This window comes from Molossus molossus, unplaced genomic scaffold (assembly GCF_014108415.1).
Source record: "Molossus molossus isolate mMolMol1 unplaced genomic scaffold, mMolMol1.p scaffold_m16_p_15, whole genome shotgun sequence".
Lineage (NCBI taxonomy): Eukaryota > Metazoa > Chordata > Mammalia > Chiroptera > Molossidae > Molossus > Molossus molossus.
In genome coordinates, this window is record NW_023425350.1 from 41,066,982 (window position 1) to 41,085,557 (window position 18,576).

Genomic DNA, 18,576 nt, shown 5'->3' on the forward strand with positions numbered 1-18,576 from the left:
AAAATTTCAAGAAAAGTGAGAAGAAAGCAAAACAAAGTTGTGTATGTAATGGACAAATGTGTGATACCAAAAGGAAGAAAAAAATATATAGACTTCAATGTTTTCAAAATTTCTGCTCCAGCAGAAATTGGAGAACAGGTATGAATGTTCTGAAATTACCTAATTTAAAGTAAATTGTATTCATTATGGAATCTTTGTAAAAATAAGAGATTTTTACTGGGGTAAGAACTTTTAGTTCCTCTGACTCTAAAAACCTGTGAGATCCTGAAAGATGATGAGAGATACAGAAGCATGGAAGCAGATTTTAAGGAGACAGTTGACTCAGCTGAGCAAAAGATTAGTTGTACTATTTATTAATGAACAAGCAAAGCAAATCTAAGTCACAGAAAAATGACATAAAGAGATCAGCAGGTAGGAAAAATAATGGTTCTATTATCTGTTTACGTGGTACATATATCTTTGGATAATAATAGCACATGAAAAGGTAAAGACCTGCAAAATGAAGACCATAATGAAAGATATAAGAAAGCTTTCCATATTTGAAACCTAACTTCAACATGAGTATTACACAGTGTTTCAAAAAGTGAGGGTAGAGCCAACTTTCTTATGTAGTGGGTTTTTAAATTAAAAATACCGAATTTACTATATCACTTCAGAAAGGGAGGTCAAGAACTACTTCAGCCTTTAACTCTAGACTGAAAAATAGAAGAAGTTCATGATAACTGAGAGAAATATGGCTATTATTCCAGTATACTATCTGGCCAAATTGAATGTCTCTTAAGGCATAGAAGGAAACATTTGAGGTCTTAGGAAATTTAAAATGATTTCATAACAGATTACCCCAAAGATAAAGTAGACTTTAAAGTATATAATTGAAGGAGACTCGTAAGAGAGAATGAATTAATCTTTGGATGAATCTCGTTTGTCACTAGTCTTCCTGGATCTGGGTATCTGTTTCTTTCCCCAAGTAGGAAAGATTTTAGCCATTATTTCTTTGAATAAACTGCCTTTTATCTCACTTTTCTCTTTCTGGGACCTTTATAATGTGTATATTGGTCTGCTTGATGGTGTTTCATAAATCCTTTAAGCTGTATTCATTCCTTCCTTTTTTTTTTTCATTTTGTTGTTCTGTGTGAATTTCACTGCCTTGTCTTTGAGTTCATGGATCTTTCCTCCCATTTGAGTTAGTTTGCTGTTGAAACTCTTATTAAATTTTTCAGTTCAATTATTCTTTGCTCTATAATTTCTGTTTGATAATTTGTAATATTTTTTTATCTCTTCATCGAAATCTCACTTTGTTTATGCATTGCTCTCCTGACCTTGTTGATTTTCCTTATAAATCATTGATTTGAACTATCAGGTAAATCACATCTATTTTTCATAAGCATCTGTTTCTGGAAATATATCTTTTTTGTGTGTTTGAAACATATTTTATTTTTTTCATTTTTCTTGACTTTCTTTGTTGGTTTTTGCACATTATATAAAATAGCCACTTCTCCCAGTCTTCACAGTGGTCTCATGTAGCAAATGAACCTCCTTACTTAACTCCGGCCTAAACTCTCAGTTGTCTGTCAAACTTCTGTGATTGCTTAAGCTGCCTTCTTTGTTCATAGCAGAACTAGTAGTTGAGGGTGTGCCAAGACCTGCCAGTATTGCTGAGGAGAGGGTCACAGTCAGTATCCCTTATTATAGGTGTATTTTTTTATTCATCTGATCTGTAGGACTTGATCAGCTAGTTTCTGAGTCTCTTCAGAGGGAATTGTGTGGCTAGAGGAGAGCTCAGGACCCTCTATGTCAGCATCCTGGCTGCTCTGCAGTTTTGTTAAAATAAAAATTTTGATGCTATAAATTTACAGTTTGTATTTTTTTTATGCATTAAGTTCTTCATCAAATACATAATGAATGCCTACTGATCTCTATTCTTGGTGCTTGAGACACATCTAAATAAAACAAAATATTTTTGCCTTTGTGAAGTTTACATTCTGTCAGAAAAACGAAGGAATAAATATGCACATTAACTGCATCCTAACTAGTTTCAATGTGATATTTTTGATATTATTTAGTCTTGTGTATTTTTTAATTTTCATGGTGATTTCTTCTTTCTAGGGACCAGGCATTGTGTTCACAGAATGTGTCTTTAATAATCGTCACTGTTGCCAGGCAGGTGTGACTCAGTGTATTGAGCGTTGTCTCATGGACTGAGAGGTCCCCGTTCAATTCCTGGTCAGGGCATGTGCCCAGGTTGTGGGCTCGATTCCCAGTAGGGGGTGTGCAGGGGCCCGCTGATCCATGTTTCTCTCTCACATTGATGTTTCAATCTTTCTCTCCCTTCCTCTCTAAAAAAATCAATAAAAACGTATTTAATACTACTCTTTAATATTTGGTAAAACTTTCTGGGTACAAATATGGGCAGTTGAAAACAATGTTTTATGTAAGTTGGAAAAGAATGTATGTTCTTTAATTGTTGTTTTTTTAAATGTTATCATTGATTTCATAGAGGGAGAGAGAGAGAGAAACATTGATGATGAAACATTAATTGGCTCCCTCCTACACGCCCCCTACTGTGGATCAAGCCCACAACCTGGGCATGTGCCCTGACTGGGAAGCGAACCAGGGACCTACTGGTGCATAGGTCAGTGCTCAGCCCATGAGCTACACTGGCCACGGTGTTGTGTTTTATGTAGTCTTTAGTTAAAAACTGTTAATTGGGTTTCAATTTTCTTGTCTGCTTGCCTATATATTATGGAATTGCATTACAATCTTCCACAAATTTTGTCTCTATAAATTTTTTCTTGTAATTCTGCTGGGTTTTGATTTATGTATTATGAAGGCACATTATTAGATGCATTCAGTTTTATATTATTGTTTTTCTGTTGTATCATTCTTTTTATGATTCAGGTGGACTAACCTAATTCTTATTTCTTGAGACTTATGTAACTTTGAAAATATATACTCCAGCCTTCTTTTAGTTAGTTTTAGCTTATTTGATTTTATATCTTTTATTTTGTTTTTCTGCAATACTAGGCTTAGTTGTGTCTCATAAATGATATGTATTTATTTATTTTTTAAGAATGTTGGTTTTCTTAACTGGTGAACTTAATCTACTCAACTTTATTTTGATTACAGTCATATTTTTCAACTCTAAGTAGTCACTGATTATAAGATACATCATTATTTTAGGTATGTATTTTGAGTCTCCATTAGTTGCTTAAAAGTTCATAATTATCTTTCTCTTGAATCATTTATTCTGTAGTTATGTAAGACCTGCTTTATATCTAATACCTAATATTGCTCATTAAACTATGCCACAGTACCTTAAAAATAGTCTTACAAATGGAACTCATAGAATACTCAGTTGTTGCAGTCATATCTTAATGAATATTTTTTTCACTAATGTAAAATTTATGTACCACTCCTGTGTTTGGACTGGTTAATTAATTAAATTTTGTAATTATATTAATCATTGTAAATGACAGTTAAACTTAACATGTAATACTACCATCTATGTATGTGACTCAGTTGAAGTGAAAACGCACAGACATCTGGGCGGAGTTTGTACCTGCATCGGCAGTGACAACTGTCGTAACTGCTATGTGGTCAAGAGCAACTATAAGACGTCTTCATTATAAGATGCATTCACATTTTAGAGAGATTAAAATATGAAAAAAAAATGTGTGGCTAAAAATGGATATACGTCGGTATCTGTATGGAAAGTCTAAGTTTCTTGAGGTTTGTGCTTTTGTTTTCTCTTCTGTTTTTAATTATGGATCATTAACTTATCTGTAGCCATGGGTTATCTCTGGTAATCTTTTATGTCCAGTGTGTCCCTTGAAGGAGATTTGTGTTTAGCTTCTGCCAGGTGCTATGACTTATCATTGGTTTTAAATTTCTGTACCACACTGTGGTGTAAATTTTAGCCCAAATTCGGCTTTGGGATAATTATCAGGAGATACTCTACTTTTCCTGATACTTAGGGTGTAGGCCAGGATAAGTTTTTGGTTTTTTAAAACTTCTTACTCTGTTTGGTGGTGGTGGATTCATTCATATTCTCTTTCTTATTCTTTCTTTCCTTTCCTCCCTTCCTCTCCCTTTCCCCCTCCCCATCACCCTGTCCTTTTAATGTCCCACAATACTGAAGATGTAGCTTAGCACTTTGAAAATTCTGACTTGATGTGTCCATTTTAACTTCAGATTTCTGCCTTCTGCTGGCCCATGGACTTGTCCTTCTCCCAGGAGGTCTTTAACACTCATGATCTTGGTTGTCCTGCCCGGGCAGCCTCCTTCTGGTCTGCAGCATGGCCTGGAGCATCAGTGCTCATGCACGTCTCTCACTGGGCTTTCGATTTCTCTTTGTCTTGCTTCCTTACTTTTTTTTCTTTTTTCTTTTGGCAGATGACCTCTGCATTTACATAGAGGAAGGTATTTGGTTTATCTAGTGTGCTAGTCTATTGACATTCTTTACCAGACACCATCATATTTTAATTTTTCCAGTTGCCTTCTGTGTGTCTTTGTTTGCCTATGTTAGAAACACAAATGGGGATTTTAATTCTTGGAACTGGTAAGTACACGCTTTTCTGTCTTCAGATGTGGACAGACCTGAAGCAGTGTCACTAGGGTTCTACCTCTCTTTCTGCCTCAACCCTACTTTCCTCAAGGTTGGATTTGCTTTCAGACTTTATTTCCCATTTAGCTGAGGAAAGTGAGTACTACTACTTCTAGGGTTTTGGTATTTTTATAGATTATGATCTATCTTAGCATTTTAAAATCAAGTTCTAGAAGGACTTTTTTTTTTTTTTACCTAGTTGAGGTACTTTGCCATTTCTGAACTGGTTACTGTGATCAGTGGGCTTGTATTTTCCCATTAGCCAGGCTTGGTGATGTGTCCAACTCTGTGATATAAGGGAGCGTTTACTGTGACAGGCAGCCCTCCTAAGGTCCACGTGGAGAGGAAAAACCAGATGAGGTTCCCAGTGAACAGAAAAGAAATGCTAGGAAGGCAAATATCATGTATGTGCACAACATATTCCTTAGCAGGTCATCAGACCTCTCGCCAGAAATTTAAATGAAGATATGAGACTACTGTACTTTCAACACTATCATTGTCGATGATTGATCATTCTTCTCATCCTCCAATAGATTAGTCAAGCTGTAACTTACCAAACTAGATCCCTTTCCCTCCATTATTAAGTCCTATCTGTTTCTGAAGTCTCTGGAATCTGTTTATTTTTCTTTATATGTAACATTATTAAATCCTTATCGATCTGTCAGTACCTACTGTGGTTCCCTTCATTCTGTTCTCCACAGTGTAGTGTAGTGATCTGCTCAGAACGCAAATCTAATTATATGTTTTCTATCTTCCATATATGCCTCAAGCTTCTAAAATCCTTTCATTAGAAATTATTAACTAGATTTTCATATAGCCCTTTACTACCTCTCCACCTAGTCTTGCTCAAGCATTGCCTTTTATCTAAATTAAATTATATATTCTTATAGTAGCATCTACCTCTCCCTTTAGCATTTGTTATAATTACAGTTTTACACTTGTATATGAATATTTGATGAATGTCTCATTTCTCCACTAGACTATAAAAGCAGATACCATGTCTGCTTTCCATGATCATTTAATTTCACTAGCTAGAATGTGGCTTTGGCTTACAGTGGAAAATAAATATTTGTTTCATTAATTAACTGATTGATTACTGTAAGAGGACTCCATAGTAACTAAGACAATTTATTTGTTTAACATCCATCTCCAAGAGCTTTCTAGTCAATTGATTTTGGATTTAGGCTCTCCAATATAATCTGACTTGGAAGTTTATAGAGAACATTGTGTAGCTATCAAATGTAAATATGGGGATGTTTCAAGTATATGTCAACACATGATTATGTTATGTGAAATAATGTGACAGAAAGATTCAGATTATACAGTGGTGGGATGTACTGATTGAAATCAGCAAGGAGTAGGGCTTTGGACTGGTTGGATCTCTTTCTTCCCAATGGCAATATAATGCATTATTTATCTAGCTGAAATTCCCATTTTCCTTTTGTGCTTGTCTGCTTTTTACATTCTGTTTGGCTTAAAGATTTGTTTGCTGCTGTGGCCACTTGCTTTTCGACCAGAAGCGGGACATTTTTCACCCAATTGTACTTCAGAAAGCAATGACCATTTTCTAGAGTCAGTACCGTACTAAGTGGACCAGAGTTGGGGCAGGGCTGTTTCTCCCCAACCTAGGGCATTATACTAGTAAAAATAATTCACCATTGGATGGTAGGAAAGGCTGTTCTCACCTCTTCTTCTATAGCAGGACTGGATCCCTTCTTAGGTGTATGTTTCCCCCTTCCTTAGATATGGATAATTCACTCCTGCAGCTCCCTCAGGACTATTGCATGAGTGAAAATGAAATGATTTTATGTGAATAAAGATGAAAAGAGAAATTTAATTGATATAAGTTTAGTTTCTTTGTTACTGTAAAGAGGTCTGGGTTCACAAATTATATGTAATATCCACAAAAATTGAAGTAATAATTTCTTCAATTGGCTAATAACATCGCTGACATCAAAATTTTGAAGAATGGTTTAAAAAATTGCGTATGTGTACCACTTTAAAGCACAAATTGTCCACTCTAATGAAGTTTTGATATGCTATTTACATCTATCATGTGAATTAATAGAACAGTTGATAGATTTAGGAGAAAGAAAAGGAAAAATGTTGGGAATAGTGAATAGCATTTTGATAAACACTGAAAACATACCTGAAGCATTTGATCTTGTGCTCAGTCTAAGTGCTGATTTTCAGTTGTATTCAACACTAGTTTCACCTTTTTTCCTTTCACTTCCCTTTAAACATCATCCTGACACAATGCTCGCATATTCTAGCCTCTTGGTAAATACATATTGGTTATTTGAATGAATGAATAAATGGCTGAAGAGTGAACAGATGAATGACAAAATTCTAGACTTCACAATCAAATACATATGTCAACTTCTCTGATCATGATTTGAAAACAGGAATCTTTTAATAATTTAGATAATGTAGAGGAAAATACTGATTTGATCTAAAATTTAACAATTGAGTTTTTAGAAGTTTGATTATGATATCCAAAATGCAAGTGGTAAATAATAAAATGAAGTAAGATAGCTTGAAATGAGCTTATATTATGAGATATATATTCTTTTTTTTTTTTTTAATTGAATTTAGAGAGAGGGATAGAAACATTGATGAGAGAGAAGATCAATTTTCTCACTCCTGCATGCACCCCCACTTGGGACCAAGCCCACAACCTGGGCATGAGCCCTTGCTGCATGGGTCAGCGCTCAGCCACTGGGCTACACTGTCCAGGCGAGATATACTTTGATGTTGGAATAATTTATAGCTAGGCTCAGAAGAAACTTTTTAAAAGACATTGTTCTTATTCTAACATGGCTTATTTTAGAATTTTATAAAGTAGAAATTGTTCTGAACTTTCTTTTTTTATTTTTAATTTTAAAAAATTTATTTTTGTTACAGATGTTTCTCCTTTTCCCTCCACTGATTCCCCCCCCCCCCCTCCCCGTCCTGCCCCCAGCTTGTTGTCCATATCCATTGTTCATGCACACATGCATATAAGCTCTGTGGTTTATCTCTCCCCCACCACCACCTCTTCTGGGGATTGTCAGTCTGTACCCCACTTCAACGTCTTTGGGACTACCCCATTCCTCAGACTGTTATGTTCATTATATCCCATAAATAAGTAAGATCATATGAAACTTGTCTTTCTCTGTTTGGCTTGTTTCGCTTAGGATAATACTTTCCAGGTCCCTCCATGTCGCCTTAAAGGATAAGAGATCTTTCTTTCTTACAGCTGCATAGTACTTCGTTGTGTATATGTACCACAGCTTTTTTATCCATTCGTCTACTGATGGACACTTGGGCTGTTTCCAGATCTTAGCTATTGTAAATAGTGCTGCTACAAACATGGGGGTACATATATTCTTTCTGATTGGTGTTTCAGGCTTCTTAGGATATATTCCTAGAAGTGGAATCACTGGGTCAAATGGCAGTTTAATTTTTAATTTTTTGAGGTAACACCATATTGTTTTTCATAGTGGCTGCACCAGTCTGCATTCCCACCAGCAGTGTACTAGATTCCCCTTTTCTCCACACCCTCGCCAACACTTGTTGTTTCATGATTTGTTGATAGCGGCCATTCTGACGGATGTGAAGTGATACCTCATTGTTGTTTTAATTTGCATCTCTCTGATGATTAGTCATGTTGAGCATTTCTTCATGTGTCTCTTAGCCATTTGTATGCCCTGTTTGGAGAGGTGTCTATTTAGTTCCTCTGCCCATTTTTTAATTGAGTTCTTTGTCTTCCTTTTGTTGAGTTGTATGAGCACTCTCTATATATTGGAAATTAATCCCTTATCTGATGTATCATTGGCAATGATGTTCTCCCATACAGTGGGTTGCCTTTCCATTTTGATGATTGTATCTTTTGCTGTGCAGAAGCTTTTGAGTTTGATGTATTCCCATGTGTTCATTTTCTCCTTTGTTTCTGTTGCTTTAGGTGATGTATCAGTGAAAATTCTGCTGCATGTGATGTCTGAAATTTTGTTGCCTACATTTTCTTCTAAGATTTTTATGGATTCATGAGTCACCTTTAAGTCTTTTATCCATTTTGAGTTTATTCTTGTGTATGGTGTAAGTTGATGGTCTAGTTTCATTTTTGTTTCAGACTTTCTATTTGAAATGAATCAGTTTTTATTTCTGAGTATCATAGATTTTAATTTAGTAAAATTGAATCAGTAGTTTACTATATATCATTTATTGGGTTTAGTGATATATATCTAGAAAATATTTACCCAACATTGAGATCCATGTGATTAATATCATTTGTTAGTTTTACTTGTCTGAGTATTTGAATATGGTTTGTGGTAAAGAGTGTGTGCTGTGGTGTCAGACAGATTTGACAGTCTGCTTCTTGTTAGCAAATTATTCAACTTATCAAACCTTAGTAGGATCTTTGGTAAAATGGAGATGATACCTAATGTAAGAGGTTCATGGGAAGATGTAATGAACTAATGTATGTGAGGTGCTTAGCACAGTGTCTGGAATATAATAGGCATTCAATAATTTGGAATGACTATGTTTTCCCCATTGTGTTTTGTTCTGCAGCTTTCCCCGCAAATGAACCACATAAAGATGCAAGACATGTAATAAAAGTGGTAAGTATTGCTCTTAAATTAGTATTTCACATATATTTGACTTTTTTTCTGCTTTATTCATTTTATTTTTTAAAAAATGTTTCTCATCATAGTTTTCACAATTTTACTTGCCATTAAACCTAACATTATGATATAGTTTACGTTGTTAAAATATAAAGACTGGAGAACTTTGTTCTTCTGTGGTAACACTTGTAATCCTTGTATCTTATCTAGCTATATAACCCCTCCTCCCTCCCCTACTTCCCTCCTTCTTCCTCCATAGATTGTATGGTCTTTACAGTCAGGTATGAGGTTACATTTTTGTTTGTATCCCCTGTGCCTAGTGCAATGAATGAAATACAATAGCTACTCAGTGAAGGTATCATGTGGAATGAACCACCAGGTAGTTTGCAGTGTATCATATCCCCTGCTGTGCATGTTGGTACACACTGACTATCTGTGTGTGCGTACAGTCCTCAGTGCCTTCAGTATGTTCTTTCAGTAAGACTCCTTTCGTGTGTAAGAGGGTATAGAGATAGCATTACAATATATTTAAAAATGAGATTCTTCAAGTTTTTTTTAGTTGGTTTTTTTTTTTTTTTTGAGAGTTTTAGTGGAAATCTGGTGCTTGTGTTTTTTTTTTATAATAAATGATTCAAGTACTATTATATAATATATGTATATTCATATTTTCATAGTTGTAATACCAACTTTATCTTTATAATTTAAAAAATAAAATTAATTGTTCTTTTTTTATAGGAGTATCAAGAAAATGGCCCATTATTTTCAGAACTTAAATTTTACCAAAGAGCTGCAAAAAAAGAATGTAGTAAGTAAAATTAGCAAAGCAAGTTACTTCCATATATATGCTTGCTAAAATGAGTGTAAATATTTTTGTCTTTTTCTAGCCTTCTGGAAAATTCTTTTCAATTAGAAATGTTATTGTAAAATGATTCAGTTAACTGTTAAAACATAAAAAAGACAGATGGTGTACAAGTTTTGATATTACATAATAATGGGTTATATATTTCAAAGTTGTTTATACTACTTTACATAAAATGTTGTGTTGTTGATCCAAGCTACCAGGAGTTCTCTAAATGTAAATGATGGTAGAATATAACTAACTAAAAAAAATATTTGGATAGGAAGGATGTAAGGAAAAATAATTAAAATGGGCAGTAGGTATATTAATAAAATGAATGATCTTAGCTTGGATTAAGGTAAGATGTATGGTTATGATTAAATATTATGATTTAGAAAATAAGTTAAAAATGTTAGAATATGAATGTTGGGAAATTAATTGGAGCAGAGTATCAGATATAAAAACTACCAATTAGAGGATATGAATGTGAAATGAATATGAACAGAGTTGAAGAAGAATGAAAGTATTTCATAAATGCTGTAAGTTATATATGAATTAAATGAAGCTTTAAGGAAGTTGATGTGCGTAACGACTTCATAGTCAGGGTCCTTTATATTATGTTTAGGAAAAAGAATGATGAGTCTAGCCTCAACAATTAACTTTTTTCCCTTAATAAAACCTCCTAAGCATTAAGACTCTAGTCTTTACTGACTACTTAAAGTATGTCAGGGTGACAAATAGAATCCATTAAACTTGATTGTTTATCAGTAGAGCTGTCTTAAACGTTAAACGTACGTGGTAGAAAAGTGAAAAATGAAATAAGTTACCTGATTATTTTAAGTGGTTTTAATTTTTTTAAAAAACTAAATTTAACCAAAAATGTCTGTATAATATACTTTCAGAGTAAGATGATTTTTCTGACCAATTTCTGTTTTTTTGATTACCATGGCTTTAGATTTTTAATGAGGAAGTAAAGCCATCTAATCTCCCCACTGATCCTTTGGTGGTTAACATGTTATATTTAAAAATTTAGTATATAAGGGAATTAATTTTTTCATGAATAGAAACATGTGTATATGATAAAATTACATTTTATGACTGACTACTTTTTGTTATAATTTAATTTTAAAATTTTCTATATGTTTTTGTGTTCATTATAGTGATAAATAGAATTTGAAAACATTAGATAGATATATTTAATTTCTTAAAAAAATGTTTTAAGAAGGCCTAATTTCTATTTAGGTTAGCTAAATAAGTTTTAGCGTCATTGTAAAAGTGAGAAATACCTTTCTAAAAAACATATCTTTTTTTCCCTGTCTTTGCAGTAAAAAAATGGATAGAACAAAAACAGCTTGATTATTTAGGAATTCCTCTGTTTTATGGATCTGGTCTTACTGAATTCATGGGAAGACGGTAAAATGGAATTATTATAATTAAATATTATCCAATCACTATTACTTATGTGGTCTATTAATTATCTGTTTGCTATATAACAAATGACCCAAACTGTAGTGGCTTATAAGAATAAACTGATATTATCTTGATTTCTGTGGGTCAATTATCTATAACTGGCTTACCTGAATGATTCTAGCTCAGGACTGCTTATGAGGATATAGTCAGCTGTCTCAGGCTGCAGTCATCTCAAGGCTAGACTGGGGAAGGTCTACTTTAAACGACACTGAAGTGGCTGTTGGCAAGTCTAAGAAAATCTGCTTCTAAATACACTCATGTGATTGCTGGCAGGCCTCATGTTCTCACCATGTAGACCTACCTCTCCATAGGCTGCCCCAGAGCTATACAGACATGGCAGCCAGCTTCCCCTAGAGCAGTAACTGAAAGGGAGGAAGAGAGCACACGTGTGCACACACGAGCATGCATCCAAGGAGCAAGTCACAGTTCTTTATAGTCTCAGCTGAGAAGTGATATCTTATCATTTCTACTGTATTCTCTCTGCTGGAAGCAAGTCATTAAATGTACCCCATTCTCAAGACAGGAGAATTATGCTCTATCTCTTGAGGAGAGGCAAAATAATACATTTTAGAAATATTTTTAAACCCACCAAATATAGGTAATCACCACATATAAATAATTCACTAATAGTGATTTTAAAAAGAAAAAAATACTGTCACTTTTTAGGTACCCATTTTGTCTTTTCAACAGCCTTCTAAAATAGGTGATATATATTTCCCTAGGTGAGAAAATAGTCTCAGAGGTCAGTGCTTTGCTCAAATGGTCTTTAAATAGAACAAAATGAATGAACAATAATCTTGTAACAAAGTAAAGGGCTACCCCAAAGGGACTGAATGGCTAAGCAAGGTACATCCATATCATGCATTATTATACAGCTCATTAAGTAAATCAGAGCTATACCAGTTGACTTGGAAGGATTTCAGTGAGATACTACTGAAAAACATATGATGCAGAAAAGTACAAATAAGAAGATCACATTTTTTGTAAAACAAAGACAAACATTTCTTTATGTCTGTGTTTGTGTTGCATACATAGATAGATACAGAATAGGGTCCTATGTGGGTGTGTAAGTGAAGGGAAGAAAAGAAGGGGTAGAGTTGACAAACAAGGAAGAAAGGAAAACAGGCAGTTTTTAAAAAGGCATGTTTATGCCCAGCCGGTGTGGCTCGGTGGTTGAGCGTTGACCCATGTGGTCACTGGTTCAATTCCTGGTTAGGGCACATGCCCAGGTTGTGGGCCAGGTCCCCAGTGGGGGGCATGCGGGAGGCGGCCAGTCGATATTCTCTCTCATCTATGTTTCTATCTCTCTCTCTAAAACCAATAAAGAAAGAAGAAAAAAAATGGAATATAAAGGCATGTTTATAAATGTATAGAGATAGTAAGTATAATTTTAAAAGGTCAAAAACAAATATAAATACAATTTTCTGTATGAACAAATAATTTGTTCAAGGCTATATAGCAAGAAGGTGATGGAGTCAAAATGAACTAAATTCATGACTAATTTTTTTTTCTTCATGATCTAAGACAGTGAGTGGTTCAGCACAACATTCTCTTCTAGGAAACTTAACTGCAAAGTAAAATACTAAATAATATCTTTCTGCAAAGGAACGGCATTATTAATATACATTTATCCTCTAATGGTTCATATTGCACCATTCTCTGTTGTTAGTCTGGGTATATTTTTTCTTGTTTCAGCTCATAAATAGAAAGTTTCAAGCATTGCTATCTTAAGATCTCTTTTTGACATCTTCTTACAGTTACAGATTTATGGTAATGGAAAGACTAGGCATGGATTTACAGAAGATCTCTGACCAGAATGGTACTTTTAAAAAGTCAACTGTCCTGCAGCTAGGTGTTCGAATGGTAAGAAGGGATGACTTATTTCATTTTCAGATTATTTACTTGTTACAAATTGTTGCCCCTTGTCGAATTATCAGAGAATGAGGGATTGTTGCCCTAGAAATGTCAGTTACTGAGAGGAGAGGCTACTTCCGTGTAATTGATCACTCTGGGCTCTGTGAGTGATAGAGTAGCTGTGCTTGGCACTACAAGCTCACCTAGGCATTGGTTCTACAGTCTGATTTCTCTGCACACGGCTTTGTTTTACATATCAGAACGAGCTTACATGGCTATAAGAATAGCATCTCTTTTGTTAGTTATATTTATAGCAATGCAAACTATGGCAGATTATATTATTTTCCATACTAAACACATGATGGTATGAGGGTGCTATAAAGTTTTTATTATGAGTTTGGGATGGTGGTAGTAATTAGTATGGCAATGAATAATATATACTTTGCCAAATATGAGGCAATGAAATCTTAATGGCACCCATGCACACATTTTGTTTATACCACGTATTTGTCTTATCTTGTTTGTGTTTGGTTTGCCTAAGCTCCATTTTATTTATTTATTTATTTATTTATTTATTTATTTATTTATTTATTTCCATTTTAAGTAGAATGAAAATACTCATGCCAGGTTGGGATGTGGCAAATAGAACTCATTAATTTTTTCATTTGTCCATTCATCCATCTAGCCAGCTAGCAAATGTGTACTGAGCACCGGGTGTAGGTAACATGCAAGGCTCAAGGGATTCCAAGATGAAACTAAGGTTATTCTCTTGCTCTACGGAGGGAGGATGCCTTCTCTTTGCTCATGGACACGTTTGTTCTGGGGTCCCTGGAACTTGATTTATAATTACTCCTTGGGTAAGGAATTGCTGAGTGGACTTCATGATTATTTCACTTTGTATGTCTGATTTTCCTGTTTTTCCTGTTTGCACAGTGTGATTTGGCCACCAGGCTATCAGGAATATAGGCATAGGTGTTGAATCTTGGTTTCCTTTCAGCAGATGTTCAATGAAAACACTGGATATTTGAGGGTCATTTTATTCAACCTTTCCTAGGATGAGCAACCAGTACATTGTGATATTTTGGAAAATATATTTAAATAAGTGTTAAGCATGTCACTTTGTCATTCTTAATATGAAAAAACAAAAATACATGTTATTGTAAACTCCACACGTTCAAGTTGATTATGAGTTCTAAATAGACATCAGTATAACCTTACGTATTTCTTTCCACAGTTGGATGTACTGGAATATGTACATGAAAATGAATATGTTCATGGTGATATAAAAGCAGCGAATCTACTTTTGGGTTACAAAAATCCAGATCAGGTAAATGTAATATTAAACTTTGCTTTAATAAAGGGTCCTCAAAGTACTGTACTGAGATATACCACAAAAAACCTCCTAACCCAGATGGTTTATAAATGAGGACATAGCCTGATGAATGTGGTAATTTATCTTACCTTGCTTATCTAATTTAATGCACTTAACTGGTAAGTAATTAGGGTGACGAAATTGAGACTCAGAAGGGTTAAATAATTTGTTAATGGGCAAATAGTTAAGAAGCGGCTGAACAGGAATTTGACCCTCTGAGCAAATACAAACAAAGACCCATTAATATCCAGTGGGAGAAGGGATGGATTTTATGCAAAGAAAAAAATAAAAAGCTGTCACATTAGTTGCTATTCTACTGTGTAAAATAATTAAGCTTTAAATAGAGCAGCATTTCCAATAAAACTTTCTGTGATGATGGACATATTCTGTCTACTACTGTTCAGTACAGTTGCCATTAGCCACAAGTGGCCATTAAGCATTTGAAATGGGGGTACAACACCAAATGCTGGAGAGAACATGTAGCAACAAGTACTCTTATTCATTGCTGTTGGGAATGCAAAATGGGATGACTGCTGTGGAAGACGATTTGGTACTTTATTACAAAACTGAACATTCTTAATATTTGATTTAGTGATTGTACTTCTTGGTATTTACCCAAAGGAATTGAAAACTTAAAACTACACAAAAATCTACACATAGATGTGTATAGCAGCTTTCTTTGTAACTGCCAAAATTTGAAGCAACCAATATGTCCTTTAATAGGTGAATGGATAAATAAACTGTGGCATATCCAGATAAGGCAATATTAGTCAGTGTTAAAAAGAGATGAGCAAGCTCTGGCCAGTTTGGCTCAGTGGGTTGAGCGTCGGCCCATGGACTGGAGAGTCCTGGGTTCCGTTCCCACTAAGGGCACGTACCTCAGTTGCAGTTTGTCCCTGGCCCCAGTTGGGGTCATGTGGGTGGCAACCATTCGATATGTCTCTCTCTCTCCCCCTCCTGCTCTATCTGAAGATGAATGCAAAAATGTCCTCAGGTGAGGATAAACAAAGAAAGAAGAAAGCAAGACATGAACAGACATGGAGGAACCTTAAGTAATGCATATTACTAAATGAAAATCTGTACAATTTCAATTACATAACATTTTAGAGAAGGCAAAACTATGGGGACATTAAAAAGATAGGTGATTTCCCAGGGTTATGGGGGAGGGAGGGAAGAGTAGGTGGAGCACAGAGGATTTTAGGGCAGTGAAACTGTTCTGTATGATACTGCAGTGGAGGATACGTGTTATACATTTGTCAAGCCCATAGAATGTACAACACCAGGGATGAATTCTGATGCATACTATAAACTTTTGGTGGTGATGATGTGTCGATGTAGATTTATCCAGTTGTAACATATGTAATACTGTGGTGTGGGATGTAGGTAGTAGGGGAGGCTGTATTTGGTGGGGGACAGTGAGTGTATGAGAACTCACTGTACTTCCCATTCAGTTTTACCTAAATTGCTTTAAATTTACCAGAATTGAATCTAAACACTGTTCTAAAAATTTTTTTAAGTGATTACCATAATCAAGTTAACACATTCATCACCTTACATAGTTAACCTTTTTTCTGTTTTGTTTTATGGTAAGAACACTTAAGACCTACTCTTTTAGCAAATTTGAAGTATACGGCATTATTAACAGTCTTCACCATGCTGTATATTAGATCCTCAGAGCTTACTCATCGTCTACCTAAAAGTTTGTGCCCTTTGACCAACATCTCCCCATTTCCGCTATCCCCCAACCTTTGACAACCACTGCTATACTCTGGTTCTATAAGTTTCACATGCCACATGTGAGTGAGAGCATATAGTATTTGTTTTCCTGTGTCTGGCTTATTTCCTTAGCATAATGTCCTCTGGGTTCTTTCATATTGTCACAAATGACATATTTCTTTTTTATGGCTGAATAATATTCCACTGCATGTGTGTGCGTGCGTGTGTATTTATCACATTTTCTTTATCCATTTCTCCATCAGTGGACACTATGTTTATTTACATATCTTGGCTATTGTGACTAATGATGCAATATCATGGGACTACAGATATCTCTTCAAGATAATGATTTCTTTTCTTTTGAGTATATACCCAGAAGTGGGATTGCTGAATCATATGGTAGTTCTATTTTTAATTTTTTTGAGGAGACTTTTATATTGTTTTCCATAATAACTATACCAGTTCACAATCCACCACCAAAAGTGTTCCCTTTTCTCTACACCCTCACCATAGCTTATCTCTTGTCTTTTTTATAATAACCACCCTAACAAGTGTGAGGTGATGTCTCATATGCCTTTGGCCATTTGCATGTCTTCTTTAGGAAAATGCCATTCGGGTTCTCTGCCCAGTTTTTAATTGGATAATTTGGGTTTGTTTTTGTTGTTGGTAATGAATTCTTACGTACTTTGGGTATTAACCCTTATCAGATACATGGTTTGCAAATATTTTCTCCCATTCTTTAGGTTGTCTTCTATTTTGTTGATGGTTTTCTTTGCTGTATAGAATCTTTTTAGTTTGATATAGTCTTGTTTATTTTGGTTTTGTTGCCTATGCTCTTGGTTTAAATTGAAAAACATCATTGCTAAGACCCGTGTTTATGGAGTGGAAGAATTAATGTTGTTAAAATATCCAAACTACCCAAAGGAATCTACAGATTTAGTGCAATCTCTATCAAAATTTCAATGCCATTTTTCATAGAAATTGAAAATACAATCTTAAAATTTGTATGGAACCACAGAAGATCCTGCATAGTCAAAGCAATCTTGAGAAAAAGAACAAAGCTGGGGATACTGTAGTTCTTGATTTCAAACTCTACAATGCTAGAGTAATTAGAACAACGTGTTCTTGGCATAAAAACAGACACAGACCAATGGAACAGATTAGAGAGCTCAGAAATAAACCCAGGCATATATGATCAAATAATTTTCAATCAGGGTGCAAGAATATACAATGGGAAAAGAACAGTCTCTTCAATAAATAAATGGTGTGGGAACGCTGGATAGCCATATGCCAAAGAATGAAATTGGACTCTTTTCTTACGCTACACACAGAAACTAACCTGAAGAGGATTAGAGACTTAAATGTAAAACTTAAAATGATAAAACTAGTAGAAAACATGGGGGGGAAACTTAATTTTATTTAAATTTTAATAACTACTGTGGCTAGTAGCTACTGCATTAGACAGGAGAGGTTTTAAAAGTTAACTGAGTCTGTAAAACCAATGACAAAAAATATAATTGAATATTCAAGTGAAGTTTACATGAGGAAAGAAATTTCTAAATAAAAGTACAAAAAAAAATCTTAGAAAGTACTGAGATTTCTAATTTTAAACTGTCTTTATATTTAAAAATTGAGAAAATGAAAGGCAAATGAGAAAGTGGGAAGTATATTATGACAAATATTTGAGGATATATAGGAAGATATAAAAAATGAAAACCCCAAATACTTTCTTAAAACAATAATTAAAAGGAATGAATGTACAGAACAGAGAAGAAATACGACTGTCCAAGAAATAGATGTGAAAAAGTTCCCTATCACTAAAAACTTACAGATATGCAAATAAAAACAGGCAACATTTTTAAAGAACTTACCAATTGGGAAAAGTCTAAAATGATAATCTGATTATATTGGGTCTGATGAAATATAGAATGCCAGTGGGAATGTAAATTCAGTGGGAGTAGAAGAAATTAAGTTAATGGAAGGACCATTTGGCAATATATATTAAAAGCCTGTACAGGTCTGCATAGTTTTTTAAAGAATAGGTTTATTAATGTATAATTTACAAACAGTAAAATTCGCCCTTTCAAATAATATACAGTTTGATGTGTTTTGACACATG

General features: G+C 34.5%; 1 protein-coding gene across 3 annotated transcripts in view; it reads left to right on the forward strand.

Annotated features, from left to right (window-relative positions):
* VRK2 (VRK serine/threonine kinase 2) overlaps positions 1-18,576 on the forward strand; it is an 80,567-nt gene that overhangs the window by 12,304 nt on the left and 49,687 nt on the right. For all 3 annotated transcript variants that reach the window (XM_036262627.1, XM_036262628.1, XM_036262629.1), the window contains exons 3-7: positions 9,155-9,204; positions 9,943-10,012; positions 11,371-11,458; positions 13,273-13,378; positions 14,604-14,696. In XM_036262627.1, coding sequence (XP_036118520.1) covers positions 9,155-9,204; positions 9,943-10,012; positions 11,371-11,458; positions 13,273-13,378; positions 14,604-14,696 — 407 coding nt within the window. The remainder of the gene's footprint in view (positions 1-9,154; positions 9,205-9,942; positions 10,013-11,370; positions 11,459-13,272; positions 13,379-14,603; positions 14,697-18,576) is intronic.